The sequence below is a fragment of the Sebastes umbrosus genome, chromosome 11, assembly GCF_015220745.1.
Source record: "Sebastes umbrosus isolate fSebUmb1 chromosome 11, fSebUmb1.pri, whole genome shotgun sequence".
In the NCBI taxonomy this organism is placed as follows: Eukaryota; Metazoa; Chordata; class Actinopteri; order Perciformes; family Sebastidae; genus Sebastes; species Sebastes umbrosus.
Window position 1 is genome coordinate 20,057,158 of NC_051279.1, and position 14,765 is coordinate 20,071,922.

General features: G+C 38.1%; 4 protein-coding genes across 4 annotated transcripts; all 4 read left to right on the plus strand.

Annotated features, from left to right (window-relative positions):
- The first annotated feature begins 769 nt into the window (after positions 1 to 769).
- Positions 770 to 6,252, plus strand: LOC119497570 (chemokine-like receptor 1). Its single transcript, XM_037785796.1, has 2 exons — positions 770 to 791; positions 4,523 to 6,252. Exons 1-2 carry the CDS (start codon positions 776 to 778, stop codon positions 5,680 to 5,682), a joined length of 1,176 nt encoding a protein of 391 aa, XP_037641724.1. The 5' UTR covers positions 770 to 775; the 3' UTR covers positions 5,683 to 6,252.
- Positions 1,113 to 2,444, plus strand: LOC119497599 (chemokine-like receptor 1). The gene has a single exon (XM_037785834.1). The coding sequence runs from the start codon at positions 1,131 to 1,133 to the stop codon at positions 2,229 to 2,231; it is 1,101 nt and encodes a 366-aa protein (XP_037641762.1). The 5' UTR covers positions 1,113 to 1,130; the 3' UTR covers positions 2,232 to 2,444.
- A 1,349-nt stretch (positions 6,253 to 7,601) lies between the features above and the next one.
- LOC119497574 (chemokine-like receptor 1) lies at positions 7,602 to 8,791 on the plus strand. Its single transcript, XM_037785802.1, has one exon. It carries the CDS (start codon positions 7,612 to 7,614, stop codon positions 8,749 to 8,751), a length of 1,140 nt encoding a protein of 379 aa, XP_037641730.1. The 5' UTR covers positions 7,602 to 7,611; the 3' UTR covers positions 8,752 to 8,791.
- A 3,378-nt stretch (positions 8,792 to 12,169) lies between these two features.
- On the plus strand, positions 12,170 to 13,526 carry LOC119497576 (chemokine-like receptor 1). The gene has a single exon (XM_037785803.1). The coding sequence runs from the start codon at positions 12,176 to 12,178 to the stop codon at positions 13,292 to 13,294; it is 1,119 nt and encodes a 372-aa protein (XP_037641731.1). The 5' UTR covers positions 12,170 to 12,175; the 3' UTR covers positions 13,295 to 13,526.
- The last annotated feature ends 1,239 nt before the right edge of the window (positions 13,527 to 14,765 follow it).

Consider the following 14,765-nt stretch of genomic DNA (forward strand, 5'->3'; position numbering starts at 1 on the left):
GGATAGACATTTAAACAGGTTTACAAAATTAATTTGTGTTATCAAATGGTGCCTTCAAGTGAAACTCGTGAGCTAGTGTTTGATTTTATTTAATAATGGAAGCTGATTGGTTGCACTTTCTGTGATATTAAAGGTTGAAAATCAATTAGTTTGCTCCAGTCTTTTTTTCTCTTCATTAGTGTATTCTAGTCAACAAAGTGGGAACCTCATCAGTCCGTTATGATTTTCTTTGAATGTTTTGAGAATGCTTTTTGTGCCAAAGTCAGTTATTACCAGTATCTTTTTACACCCTGGATAGATATATTGTTCTGATAATCTCAATTACGTAACATTTATGTTAACATGTGTTCATTTTATTAGTGAAATAGTTTGGATAGTTTGGGGGAAAATACTCATGAGAACATACTGTTGTGTATTTATTTGATTTGTTTGATTGATAATAAAGTACTATCAGTAGCGTTTGAGAGAAGGTTTTGTGCTCGTTCAAACGGACACAGTTTCGAAACTATCAGTTGCACGTCAGTGTGTCTAAATTTCAGAGGAAATCGGATTTAGAAAGAGTAACATATGATTGCCCCACCATTTTTTCCACCTAAAAAAGTGGACTTGCAGTACAACGGGAATTTGTCATAAGACTTTTTGAAAATTCATGATTTCTTTCATGAATTACTGCGTGCTACATATAGTCCCGCCTCGATGATGCTGACGTCATATCAGGAGTCTTATTAGTAGCATGAGGCTTTACTGGTGCTGCAGACACATCCTCAAACGACTGATGATCATTGAGAAAGGTAACTGCTATCCTTATAACAACAATATGGCATCCTTTGAATTTAATTAAAGTAAACTATATATATATATATATATATATATATACATATGTGTGTGTGTGTGTGTGTGTATGTGTGTGTGTGTGTGTGTGTGTGTGTGTGTGTGTGTGTGTGTGTGTTCATACTAGCCTATTTCTTGTTTAAGAAGGATAAAGTGGTTTAATGTTAGTAGACTCCGATTACTCATCAACAACAACAAAAAAGAGGACGTTTTTAAATTAGCACAAGAAACTGGCATGAAAAGTTAAGAAACATTTTTCATTTATTTTTCATGATGTCATTGCAGGTCTCAAGACAACAATGGAGAAAATTACTACTGCACCTTTCTATCACATCAATACAACAGATGTATCTCATGCAAATGGCTCTTTGTATGACGACAAGGAGCTGAGAAAGTCTCTCCACACCATGTCCCTCGTTGTTTACTGTCTGGCCTTTGTCCTTGGTGTGCTCGGGAATGGAGTGGTTATCTGGGTGACCGGGTTCAAGATGAAGAAAACCGTTAACACAGTTTGGTTCCTCAACCTGGCTGTGGCCGACTTCCTCTTCACAGCGTTCCTGTCCCTGAGAGTGACCTACACAGCTTTGAATTGCCACTGGCCTTTTGGCAAGTTCATGTGCAAACTTCATTCCACTATAACCGTCCTGAACATGTTTGCCAGTGTCTACATTCTGATGGTGATCAGTGTGGACAGATGTGTGTCTGTGGTGTGGCCCGTCTGGGCCCAGAACCACCGGAGTGTACGCAAGGCGTCCTGTGTGAGTCTGGGTGTTTGGGTACTGGCTCTGATCCTCAGCACTCCATACTTCATCTTCAGCAACACTAGGCCGTCTTACAACAATGACAACATCACCAACTGCTTCACCAACTTTGCTCTTAATGTTGACTATAAAACACCGTCTGTGATACAGCCTTATGAGGAAGCCATGACCATCATCCGCTTCCTCCTGGGATTTGTTGTCCCATTCACTGTCATTGTCTCCTGTTATGCTGTGATAATCCATCGTCTCAGAAGAAACCGCACCCTGGCCAGCCAGTCAAGTCGCCCCTTTAAGATCATCGCTGCAGTTATCACCACTTTTTTCTTGTGCTGGGCTCCGTATCACATCATGGAATTAATTGAGATGGTGAATTTCTGGCCTACTTATCAAAGTAAAACATTACACCTTGTCACTGTTTTTGGGTATCCTATAGCAGAGAGCCTGGCCTTTCTCAACAGTGGCTTGAACCCACTGCTGTATGTGTTCATGGGACAAGATTTCAAAGACAGAGTTCATAAATCCATCCTGAAGGTTTTGGAGAATGCCTTCCAGGAAGAGGTTTCACGCTCTCACACCAACAAAAAGTCTACGGTCATCAGCAGCAGCAAAGATAAGTCAGTTAGTGACACTTCGGTATGAAGTTATCCATGATATGAATAAACAAATACTGTAAGTGTAAATGATTTGCAAACCTTTAATTGTAAAGAACAGATCTGTTTTAGTGTGATAAATACCTACATGGTTACTATGAGCTAATTATGTACCAAATCACAGCATGGCTTTTTCGATGGTGTTCCTCAAGGTCTTGGTGTCTTAATGTGGTATTGTGGAGGGGCTATTGATCATTTTTATCAATTCTTGAGTGGTAAGAAATGGTTAAATTTAGCACCAAATCTGTGTAACAAATAACAAAAAATGGTGCAACAACTTATGAGACATAATAGAGCATGGGGATGGTCATCATATGAATTTACTTCGATCATAATGTTTTAAACCCTTATACATTTTTACAATTCATTTAAAATAATTGATTGATTGATTGATTTATTAATTAATCTATTAATTAATTCATGTTTATTTCTGATTTATGACTAGAACAACTTGACACAGAGTGCTGAGCTGCATCTCACATTAATCTTCATGTTCTCAGCCTTCAGATGAATCTACGTTGTTGCCTTCCATGTACCGACACCATAGGAAGTGATTCGCCTGAATTTGGACTGCTAGTTTGATAAATATTTTTAAATATTACAGGCTATATAGTCTAATCAATAAATATGACGTAACCGTCAGACAACACAGAACAACAGAAAAAGGGAATGGCCCACTTATTTTATATGTAAGACTGTCTATGAAAGCTTTATTCTTATTCTGTATTTGATTTGATTATTTGAATCATATATTATTGTTTATTTTGCTATTAAATTGCTATTATTTTACATTATTAAAACGTTATTTGAACCTTCCAAACGTGATGTATAATCAGGATATAATTTAACAAAAGACTGTGCCTGGAATCTCTTTCTCTAGTGTCATATAGTGATACAGGATATACTCTTGATAGTATATTTCTTATTATAGACTTCCTTCATTATATTAATTGACCAGCAGAGGGAACTGTTTTACATATTTGAGTGTAGGCCAGGTCAAAAGGGGGTTCTCTCCTCAACGCCTGCAGAATCTGATGCTTCTCAGACCAAGCACAGCAAACTTTAGAGGGAAATAAAGACTTCAGCACGTTGATTTTATTTAATAAAGGAAGCTATTTTTTTTTTGCACTGTCTGTGATATTAAAGATTGAAAATCAATTAATTTGCTCCAGTCTTTTTTTCCCTTCATTAGTGTATTCTAGTCAACAAAGTGGGTACCTCATTAGTCCGTTATGATTTTCTTTGAATGTTTTGAGAGTGCTTTTTGTGCCAAAGTCAGTTATTGACAGTATCTTTTTCCACCTTTAATAGATATTGTTCTGATAATCTCAATTAGATAACATTTATGTCAAAATGTGTTAATTTTATTAGTGAAATAGTTTGGACAGTTTGGGGAAAAAACTCATGAGAATATTTATATCCTCCTGTATAATTTCACAATGTTATTTTTCTGTGTGAAAGATATTTTTTACATCATTTGTCACTGTTAAATTAAAAAGAGGCGACATTAGATCTGTGGGTGAATTGTGGGAACATTTCAGCCAAGGCCATACTGTTGTATATGTATTTATTTGATTGATAATAAAGTACTGCCAGTAGTGTTTGGGAGAAGGTTTTGTGCTCGTTCAAACTGACACGCAGTTTTGAAACTATCAGTTGCACGTCAGTGTTTCTAAATTTCAGAAGAAATCTGATTAAGAAAGAGGAACATATGATTGCCCCACCATTTTTTCCACCTAAAAACTGATTAGAGATCTTTAGGCCCATGTGTGTTGTGTTAAACAAATAAATTATATAAATAAACAATAATTATTCTTAATAATAATCAACGAAAGAAAGTGTACTTGCAGAACAACTGGAATTTGTCAGAAGAATTTCTGAGAATTCCTGATTTTTTGTCATGAACTACTGCGTGCTACATAATGATCCCGCCTCGATGACGCTGACGTCATATCAGGAGTCTTATTAGTAGCATGAGGCTTTACTGGTGCTGCAGACACATCCTCAAACGACTGATGAACCTTTGAGAAAGGTAACTGTTATCCTTATAACAACAATATGTCATCCTTTGAATTTAACTAATGTAAACTATATATATATATTTGTGTTTCTCGTTTAGGAAGGATAAAGTGGTTTAATGTGAGTAGGCTGATAATTCATCAACTTTGGCTACTGTTTTATATGCGCAAGAAAGGGAGGAAGTTTTTTTAAATTAGCACAAGAGACTGGCATTAAAATTTCAGAAACATTTTTCATTTATTTTTCATGATGTCATTGCAGGTCTCAAGACAACAATGGAGAGAAATACTACTGCACCTTTCTATCACATCAATACAACAGATGTATCTCATGCAAATGGCTCTTTGTATGACGAGTATGCAGAGCTGAGAAAATCTCTCAAGATCATGTCCCTCGTTGTTTACTCTCTGGCCTTTGTCCTTGGTGTGCTCGGGAATGGAGTGGTTATCTGGGTGGCCGGGTTCAAGATGAAGAAAACCGTTCACACAGTTTGGTTCCTCAACCTGGCTGTGGCCGGCTTCCTCTTCACAGCATTCCTGCCTCTGATTGTGACCTACACAGCTTTGAATTTCCACTGGCCTTTTGGCAAGTTCATGTGCAAACTTGTCACCACTATAAACTTCCTGAACATCTTTGCCAGTGTCTACATTCTGATGGTGATCAGTGTGGACAGATGTGTGTCTGTGCTGTGGTCCGTCTGGGCCAAGAACCACCAAAGTGTACGCAAGGCGTCCTGTGTGAGTCTGGGTGTTTGGGTACTGGCTCTGATTCTCAGCACTCCATACTTCATCTTCAGGGACACTAAACCGTCATCTAATAATGACGAAATCATCAACTGCTTAACCAACTATGTTCTTTCTGATGACGATGAAACACTGTCTGTGAATCAGCTGCGACAGCTTCGTCATGAGGCCATAACCATCACCCACTTCCTCCTGGGATTTCTTGTCCCCTTCACTGTCATTGTCTCCTGTTATGCTGTGATAATCCATCGTATCAGAAGAAACCGCACCCTGGCCAGCAAGTCAAGTCGCCCCTTTAAAATCATCGCCGCAGTTATCACCACTTTTTTCCTGTGCTGGGCTCCCATTCACATCATGGACTTAATTGCCATGGTGAATTCCAGGTCTACTTATCGTAGTGACACATTACACCTTGTCACCACTATTGGGTATTCTTTAGTAACATGCCTGGCCTTTCTCAACAGTGGCTTGAACCCACTGCTGTATGTGTTCATGGGACAAGATTTCAAAGACAGAGTTCATAAATCCATCCTGAATGTTTTGGAGAATGCCTTCCAGGAAGAGGTTTCTCGCTCTCACACCTGCAAAAAGTCTACGGTCATCAGCCAAAGCAAAGATAAGTTGGTTAGTGACGCTTTGTATGAAGTTATCCATGATATGAATAAACAAATACTGTAACTGTAAATGATTTCCACACCTGGAATTGTAAAGAACAGATCTGTTTTAGTGTGATAAATACCGACATGGTTACTATGAGCTAATTATGTTCCTGAGGTTTTCTGTTATTTCTTAACACTTAGACAACATACAGTAAAACCACAGGAAAGGAATGGCCTAATTGTTTTCATGTGTGATGATGTGAGTCCCAGTAGTAGCCATTTCATTTGACTTTAGACCATTTTTTTAAACCTTACCTCACTCTATAAAATGGCCTGTGGTGACCTCTAGGATAATCACAGCCTCATGAAACTTTACAACCACAAACTGCAGACCTAGAGAATTCAGAGGATGGATGGCTTTCCTAGGTAGATTGACAATAAGAGGGTTTCTGAGCAGTTTCCAAAACAGAAATGCTCGCTATCCAATCGCCGAAAAATGCAATTCCTGCAGAAATCTCAAAATGTTTTTTGATAATCACAATATAATTTAACAAAAGACTGTGCCTGGAATCTCTTTCTCTAGTATCATACAGTGATACAGGATATACTCTTGATAGTCTATTTCTTATTATAGACTTCATTCATTATATTAATTGACCAGCAGAGGGAAATGTTTTACATATTTTAGTGTAGGCCAGGTCAAAAGGGGGTTCTCTCCTCAACGCCTGCAGAATCTGGTGCTTCTCAGACCAAGCAGAGCAAACTCTACAGGGAAATAAAGACTGCTGCACATTGATTGATTTTATTGCAAACTGATTGGTTGCACTTTCTGTGATATTAAAGGTTGAAAATCAATTAGTTTGCTCCAGTCTTTTTTCCCCTTCATTAGTGTATTCTAGTCAACAAAGTGGGTACCTCATTAGTCCGTTATGATTTTCTTTGAATGTTTTGAGAATGCTTTTTGTGCCAAAGTCAGTTATTACCAGTATCTTTTTACACCCTGGATAGATATTGTTCTCATAATCTCAATTAGGTAACATTTATGTTAACATGTGTTCATTTTATTAGTGAAATAGTTTGGACAGTTTGGGGAAAAATACTCATGAGAACATTTATATCCTCCTGTATAATTTCATTATGTAATTTTCTGTGTGAAAGATATTTTTTAAATCATCTGTCACTGTTAAATTAATAAGAGGCCACATTGGAACTCTGAATGAATTGTGGGAACATTTCAGCCAAGGCCATACTGTTGTATATTTATTTATTTGATTGATAATAAAGTACTGCAAGTAGTGTTTGGGAGAAAGTTTTGTGCTCGTTCAAACAGACACAGTTTCGAAACTATCAGTTGCACATCAGTATTTCTAAATTTCAGAAGAAATCTGATTAAGAAAGAGGAACATGTGATTGCCCCAACATTTTTTCTACCTAAAAACTGTTTAGAGATCTTTAGGCCCATGTGTGTTGTGTTCACAAATAAATTATATAAATAAACAAAAATTATTCTTAATAATAATCATTGAAAGAAAGTGTACTTGCATTACAACTGGAATTTGTCATGAGAATTTTTGAGAATTCATGATTTTTTGTCATGAATTACTGCGTGCTACATATGATCCCGCCTCGATGACGCTGACGTCATAACAGGAGTCTTATTAATAGCATGAGGCTTTACTGGTGCTGCAGACACATCCTCTAACGACTGATGATCAATGAGAAAGGTAACTGCTATCCTTATAACAACAATATGTCATCCTTTGAATTTAACTAATGTAAACTATATATATATATGTATATGTGTATGTGTGTGTTTAAACTAACCTACTTCTCGTTTAGGAAGGATAAAGTGGTTTAATGTGAGTAGACTGATAATTCATCAACATTGGCTCCTGTTTTATATGTGCAAAAAAAAAGAGCACTTTTTTTAATTAAGCAGAAGAGACTGGCATTAAAAAAATATTTTTCATTTATTTTTCATGATGTCATTGCAGGTCTCAAGACAACAATGGAGAAAATTACTATTACACCTTTCTATCACATCAATACAACAGATGTATCAGATGCAAATGGCTCTTTGTTAGGCGACGACGAGTATGACGAGTATGACGAGTATGACGAGTATGCAGAGCTGAGAGAGTCTTTCTACATCCTGTCCCTCTTTGTTTACTGTCTGGCCTTTGTCCTTGGTGTGCTCGGGAATGGAGTGGTTATCTGGGTGGCCGGGTTCAAGATGAAGAAAACCGTTAACACAGTTTGGTTCCTCAACCTGGCTGTGGCCGACTTCCTCTTCACAGCGTTCCTGCCCCTGCTTGTGACCTACACAGCTTTGGATTTCCACTGGCCTTTTGGCAAGTTCATGTGCAAACTTCATTTCACTATAACCTCTCTGAACATGTTTGCCAGTGTCTACATTCTGATGGTGATCAGTGTGGACAGATGTGTGTCTGTGGTGTGGCCCGTCTGGGCCCAGAACCACCGGAGTGTACGCAAGGCGTCCTATGTGAGTCTGGGTGTTTGGGTACTGGCTCTGATTTTCAGCACTCCATACTTCATCTTCAGGGACACTGAGCCTTTTGGTAAGAACGTCACCTTCTGCTTCACCAACTTTGCTCTTTCTGATGACTATGAAACACCGTCTGTGAATCAGCTGCGACAGCTTCGTCATGAGGCCATGACCATCACCTTCTTCCTCCTGGGATTTGTTGTCCCCTTCACTGTCATTGTCTCCTGTTATGCTGTGATAATCCATCGTATCAGAAGAAACCGCACCCTGGCCAGCCAGTCAAGTCGCCCCTTTAAGATCATCGCTGCAGTTATCACCACTTTTTTCCTGTGCTGGGCTCCACTTCACATCATGGAATTAATTGTGATGGTGAATTTCAGGCCTACTTATCGTAGTGACACATTATTCGATGTCTATGATATTGGTGGTGCTATAGCAGAGAGCCTGGCCTTTCTCAACAGTGGCTTGAACCCACTGCTGTATGTGTTCATGGGACAAGATTTCAAAGACAGAGTTCATAAATCCATCCTGAATGTTTTGGAGAATGCCTTCCAGGAAGAGGTTTCTCGCTCTCACACCAACAAAACGTCTACAGTCATCAGCAGCAGCAAAGATAAGTCAGTTAGTGACACTTCGGTATGAAGTTATCCATGATATGAATAAACAAATACTGCAACTGTAAATTATTTCCTCAGCTGGAATTGTAAAGAACAGATTTGTTTTAGTGTGATAAATACCGACATAGTTACTATGAGCTAATTATGTTCCTGAGGTTTTCTGTTATTTCTTAACGCTTAGACAACACAGATTTTGTATTTTGATTTTGCTCCTTTGGCCTGTATGGTTATTTCCAACGCACAAATTCCCCTGAAATGTATATTTCTTAATGAGCACCCAGATGCCACCAATCTACGTTGTTGCCTTCCATGTACCGACACCATAGGAAGTGATTCACCTGAATTTGGACTGCTAGTTTGATAAATATTTCTGTTTTCTTTAGTGTAAGGACAGGCTATAGTCTAATCAACAAATATGACGTAACCGTCAGACAACACAGAACAGCAGAAAAAGGAAATGGCCCATTTATTTTATATGTAAGACTGTCTATGAAATCTTTATTTTAATATATTTGATTTGATTATATGAAATCATAAATGATTGTTGATTTATCTTGCTATTATTTTACATTATTAAAATGTTATGTGGACTCTCCACCGTGATGTATAATCACAATATAATTTAACAAAAGATTGTGCCTAGAATCTCTTTCTCTAGTATCATACAGTGATACAGGATATACTCTTGATAGTCTATTTCTTATTATAGACTTCCTTCATTATATTAATTGACCAGCAGAGGGAACTGTTTTACATATTTTAGTGTAGGCCAGGTCAAAAGGGGGTTCTCCCCTCAACGCCTGCAGAATCTGGTGCTTCTCAGACCAAGCACAGCAAACTTTAGAGGGAAATAAAGACTGCAGCACATTGATTTTATTTAATAATGGAAGCTTGTTTGTTGCACTTTCTGTGATATTAAAGGTAAAAAAATAAATGAATTTGCTCCAGTTTTTTTTCCCTTCATGAATGTATTCTGGTCAACAAAGTGGGTACCTCATTAGTGTTATGTTCTGGTTCAACAATAGCGTGGACTCAAATGCAGACACAAACACATGTCTTTTAAAGGTGTAACAATGATAATTTATTAAAGGTACTGTGAATAGGGCTGGGGTTCCTGGAGGTCCGAAACATGGCAGTAATAATGTCAATACTTAAATCACGGAACGGGGGGCACGGAGAAGGGGCGTCCAGGAATCCTTCCAGGTGGACAGAACTTGAGCTCCGAGAGGTGGAATGGCGTCTGAGATTGAACAGGCAGGTAAGTAACTAAGGTAAGGATCCAGGTCGAGGAGGAGCAGAGTGTAGGAGTGAGCAGGCAGGTTGGAACCAGGAAGCAGCAACAGCTGGCAGGTGAACAGACCTGAGCAAAGAACAAAACAAGGTGAATCCAAAAATCCCAAAACACGAACATAAGCAAAGTCAAGAGCAATTTACTAAGAGGGCCTGAATATGTCTTGTACCACTGAGGGCAACAGAACGATCTGGCAGGAAGACCAGGGTAGATATACTGCAGGTGTGTGTGATGAGGTTAATTGCTGTCAGCTGCTCCAGCAGTGCCTGACCAGGAGAAGGAGGAGGAGGAAAGCCACACCTCCCAACACACTGACAGACTAGACAAACAGGGAAAAACATACAGAGACAAAAGGGCAGGGAAAAAGAGGAAACACAAGGAAAACTAGACTGCCAAGGTGAAATCATGACAATTAGTCCGTTATGATTTTCTTTGAATATTTTGAGAGTGCTTTTTTTGCCAAAGTCAGTTATTACCAGTATCCTTTTACACCCTGGATAGATATTTTTCTGATAATCTCAATTAGGTAACATTTATATTAAAATGTGTTCATTTTATTAGTGAAATAGTTTGGACAGTTTGGGGGAAAAAACTCATGAGAACATTTAGATCCTCCTGTATAATTTCATAATGTTATTTTCTGTGTGAAAGATATTGTTTACATCATTTGTCACTGTTAAATTAAAAAGAGGTGACATTAGATCTGTGGGTGAATTGTAGGAACATTTCAGCCAAGGCCATACCGATCGATGTGTATTTGTTTATTTGACTGATAATAAAGTACTGCTAGTAGTGTTTGGGGGGAAGTTTTGTGCTTGTTCAAACTGACACGTCATTTCCAAAGTAAAGATATCAGTTGCACATCAGTGTTTCTAAATTTCAGAGGAAATGTGATTAAGAAAGAGTAACATGTGATGCTGACAGGAAGGACTGATAACCTAGGCTTGTGCATTCCTCATATACTAACATCGCTTTTGATAAAATATCAGTGAATGATATATTCTCTTTTGCTTGCAGAGATAAATCTACACAGGCAGCATAGTCGATGTGTCCAGCTTTCAAGTGAACAGTGGCAGGGACGGAGTAGCCTACTATTTTATAAAACTGCTCAGCAACCCTCAATGAATGACAAATGCTGCAAATAACCTGTTCAGAGACCGGTTCAGACAGTGACACAGAGCTATTACACTCTACATCAAGCAAATATGATCTCATTCCGCATCGATCCATAGTCGTCTAACAACCCACAGCTTAAGGATTTAGTTGTTTGGTTACTTTTTGATTTCTCTTTTGGAGAGTCCCAAAGGACAGAGGCTCTGTTGTGTAGCTTTTGAAGAAGACAGACAAGTCATAGCAAGAAATTTAGTCTACTGCATCTCCATCCTCACTGGTGGACATGCAGGAGAAGTGGACAAACAGAGAGCGTAGAGATCCCCTGCTCTCTTTCATTAGAAGAGGGCTAAGGGGATCGAGGTCTTCTTGGTAGACAAAATACCCAGACCCACATGCTCCAGAGGCTCAAAGATGGGCCAGAGAGACCATCCAAAACCATCTTGTTAAATTGTGTAATTTTCTGGTTTTGCGTCTGTCCAAAGTAGCATATATAGTTGCCTCCATTTCTTCCTGATTAACAAAACATAAATATTCAGGAATGCAATTAAGAACAGCAGACAAAAGAATCAAGGTTAAACAAATTAATTATATAAATGAACAATAATTATTCTTAATATTAGTCATTGAAAAAAGTGGACTTGCAGAACAACTGGAATTTGTCACGGGGATTTTTGAGAGTTCATGATTTTTTGTCATGAATTACTGCGTGCTACATAATGATCCCGCCTCGATGACGCTGACGTCATATCAGGAGTCTAATCTGTAGCATGAGGCTTTACTGGTGCTGCAGACACATCCTCAAACGACTGATGATCATTGAGAAAGGTAACTGTTATCCTTAGAACAACAATATGGCATCCTTTGAATTTAATTAAAAGTAAACTATATATATATATATATATATATATATATATGTGTGTGTGTGTTCATACTAGCATTCTTCTTGCTTAAGAAGGATAAAGTGGTTTAAACTGAGTAGACTCTGATGATTCATCAACATCTTTCATTTATTTTTCATGATGTCATTGCAGGTCTCAAGACAACAATGGAGAAAATGACTACTGCACTTTTCTATCACATCAATACAACAGATGTATCTCATGCAAATGGCTCTTTGTATGACGACAACGAGTATGCAGAGCTGAAAAAGTCTCTCCACACCTTGTCCCTCATTGTTTACTGTCTGGCCTTTGTCCTTGGTGTGCTCGGGAATGGAGTGGTTATCTGGGTGACCGGGTTCAAGATGAAGAAAACCGTTAACACAGTTTGGTTCCTCAACCTGGCTGTGGCCGACTTCCTCTTCACAGCGTTCCTGTCCCTGAGAGTGACCTACATGGCTTTGGATTTCCACTGGCCTTTTGGCAAGTTCATGTGCAAACTTCATTCCACTATAACCTCTCTGAATATCTTTGCCAGTGTCTACATTCTGATGGTGATCAGTGTGGACAGATGTGTGTCTGTGGTGTGGCCCGTCTGGGCCCAGAACCACCGAAGTGTACGCAAGGCATCCTGTGTGAGTCTGGGTGTTTGGGTACTGGCTCTGATTCTCAGCACTCCTGACTTCATCTTCAGGGACACTGAGCCGTCATCTAACAATGACGACATCATCAACTGCTTCAACAACTTTGCTCTTTCTGATGACTATGAAACACCGTCTGTGAATCAGCTGCGACAGCTTCGTGATGAGGCCATGACCATCACTCGCTTCCTCCTGGGATTTGTTGTCCCCTTCACTGTCATTGTCTCCTGTTATGCTGTGATAATCCATCGTATCAGAAGAAACCGCACCCTGGCCAGCCAGTCAAGTCGCCCCTTTAAGATCGTCGCCGCAGTTATCACCACTTTTTTCCTGTGCTGGGCTCCACTTCACATCATGGAATTAATTGAGATGGTGAATTTCAGGCCTACTTATGATAGTAAAACATTACACCATGTCACCACTATTGGTGTTCCTATAGCAAAGAGCCTGGCCTCTCTCAACAGTGGCTTGAACCCACTGCTGTATGTGTTCATGGGACAAGATTTCAAAGACAGAGTTCATAAATCCATCCTGAATGTTTTGGAGAATGCCTTCCAGGATGAGGTTTCTCGCTCTCACACCTACAAAACGTCTACGGTCATCAGCAGAAGCAAAGATAAGTCAGTTAGTGACACTTCGGTATGAAGTTATCCATGATATGAATAAACAAAAAATGCAATTGTAAATGATTTCTACACCTGGAATTGTAAAGAACAGATCTGTTTTAGTGTGATAAATACCTACATGGTTACTATGAGTTAATTATGATCCTAAGGTTTTCTGTTATTTCTTAACGCTTAGACAACACACAGTTAAACCACAGGAAAGGAATGGTCTCCTTATTCTCTGTATGACTGTGGTTATGAATATTGTGATATGTATGAATAAAAGATAGGAGGAGATATTGGGTTTGGGGTCCTCCCCTAAGAAAATTTGAAGGTTTTTGACTTAAAACTAAGCATTTTACATCATTTTGGACCATTATTATTACTAGTTAAATGATTATTTTATTATTTATCACAGCCTTAAGTCTGAACATTTAATTCTTCTGGAAATGTTTGCCCTGTAAAATCATATTCTATAAATCAGAAGAGCAGATTCAGAAAAAAAAAAAAATCTTTTAAATAATGTTTCACTAATTATATCTGTTCACAAATAAAAAAAAAGTTATGACGAACAGTTCAGTAATTATTTTACAAAAAGGACGTGAACATTGTATTGATAAATTACAGCAGCAGTGAAAAAAGTTAATTTCAGACCCTGAACCTGTCGATCAAAGCTTTATTCTAATGTATTTTGTTTTAGTTTTATTTGAAACTTGTTTTTACTCTTCAATGAATCTGTAAATTAATGATTCGGTTTGTAGATAATAAATTGTAAAATGACATTTCCTGGAAAAAATAAAGTCTTGTCGACAAAGGGAGCTTTGTGTTTTTTTACATCTGTCACTTACAAAACAGCAAAGAAAACACGCACACAATACAAGTCCCAGTTGTTTATATCTGCACCATTTTTGGATGTAGATTTTGTATTTTGATTTTGCTCCTTTGGCCTGTAAGGTGATTTTAACCACACAAATTCCCCTGAAATGTATATTTCTTAATGAGCACCCAGACGCCACCAATCTACATTGTTGCCTTCCATGTACCGACACCATAGGAAGTGATTCACCTGAATTTGGACTGCTAGTTTGATAAATATTTCAGTTTTCTTTATTGTAAGGACAGGCTATAGTCTAATCAACAAATATGACGTAACCGTCAAACAACACAGAACAGCAGAAAAAGGAAATGGCCCATTTATTCTATATGTAAGACTGTCTATGAAAGCTTTATTCTAATATATTTTATTTGATTATATGAATCATAAATGGTTAATTTATCTTGCTATTATTTTACATTATTAAAATGTTATGTGGACTCCCCACTGTGATGTATAATCACAATATAATTTAACAAAAGATTGTGCCTAGAATCTCTTTCTCTAGTATCATACAGTGATACAGGATATACTCTTGATAGTCTATTTCTTATTATAGACTTCATTCATTATATTAATTGACCAGCAGAGGGAACTGTTTTACATATTTTAGTGTAGGCCAGGTCAAAAGGGGGTT

What these genes read in the sequence shown, in the direction of transcription:
- LOC119497599 (XM_037785834.1), top strand. Translation starts at nt 1,131, where the DNA reads ATGGAGAAAATTACTACTGCACCTTTCTATCACATCAATACAACAGAT.
- LOC119497574 (XM_037785802.1), top strand. Translation starts at nt 7,612, where the DNA reads ATGGAGAAAATTACTATTACACCTTTCTATCACATCAATACAACAGAT.
- LOC119497576 (XM_037785803.1), top strand. Translation starts at nt 12,176, where the DNA reads ATGGAGAAAATGACTACTGCACTTTTCTATCACATCAATACAACAGAT.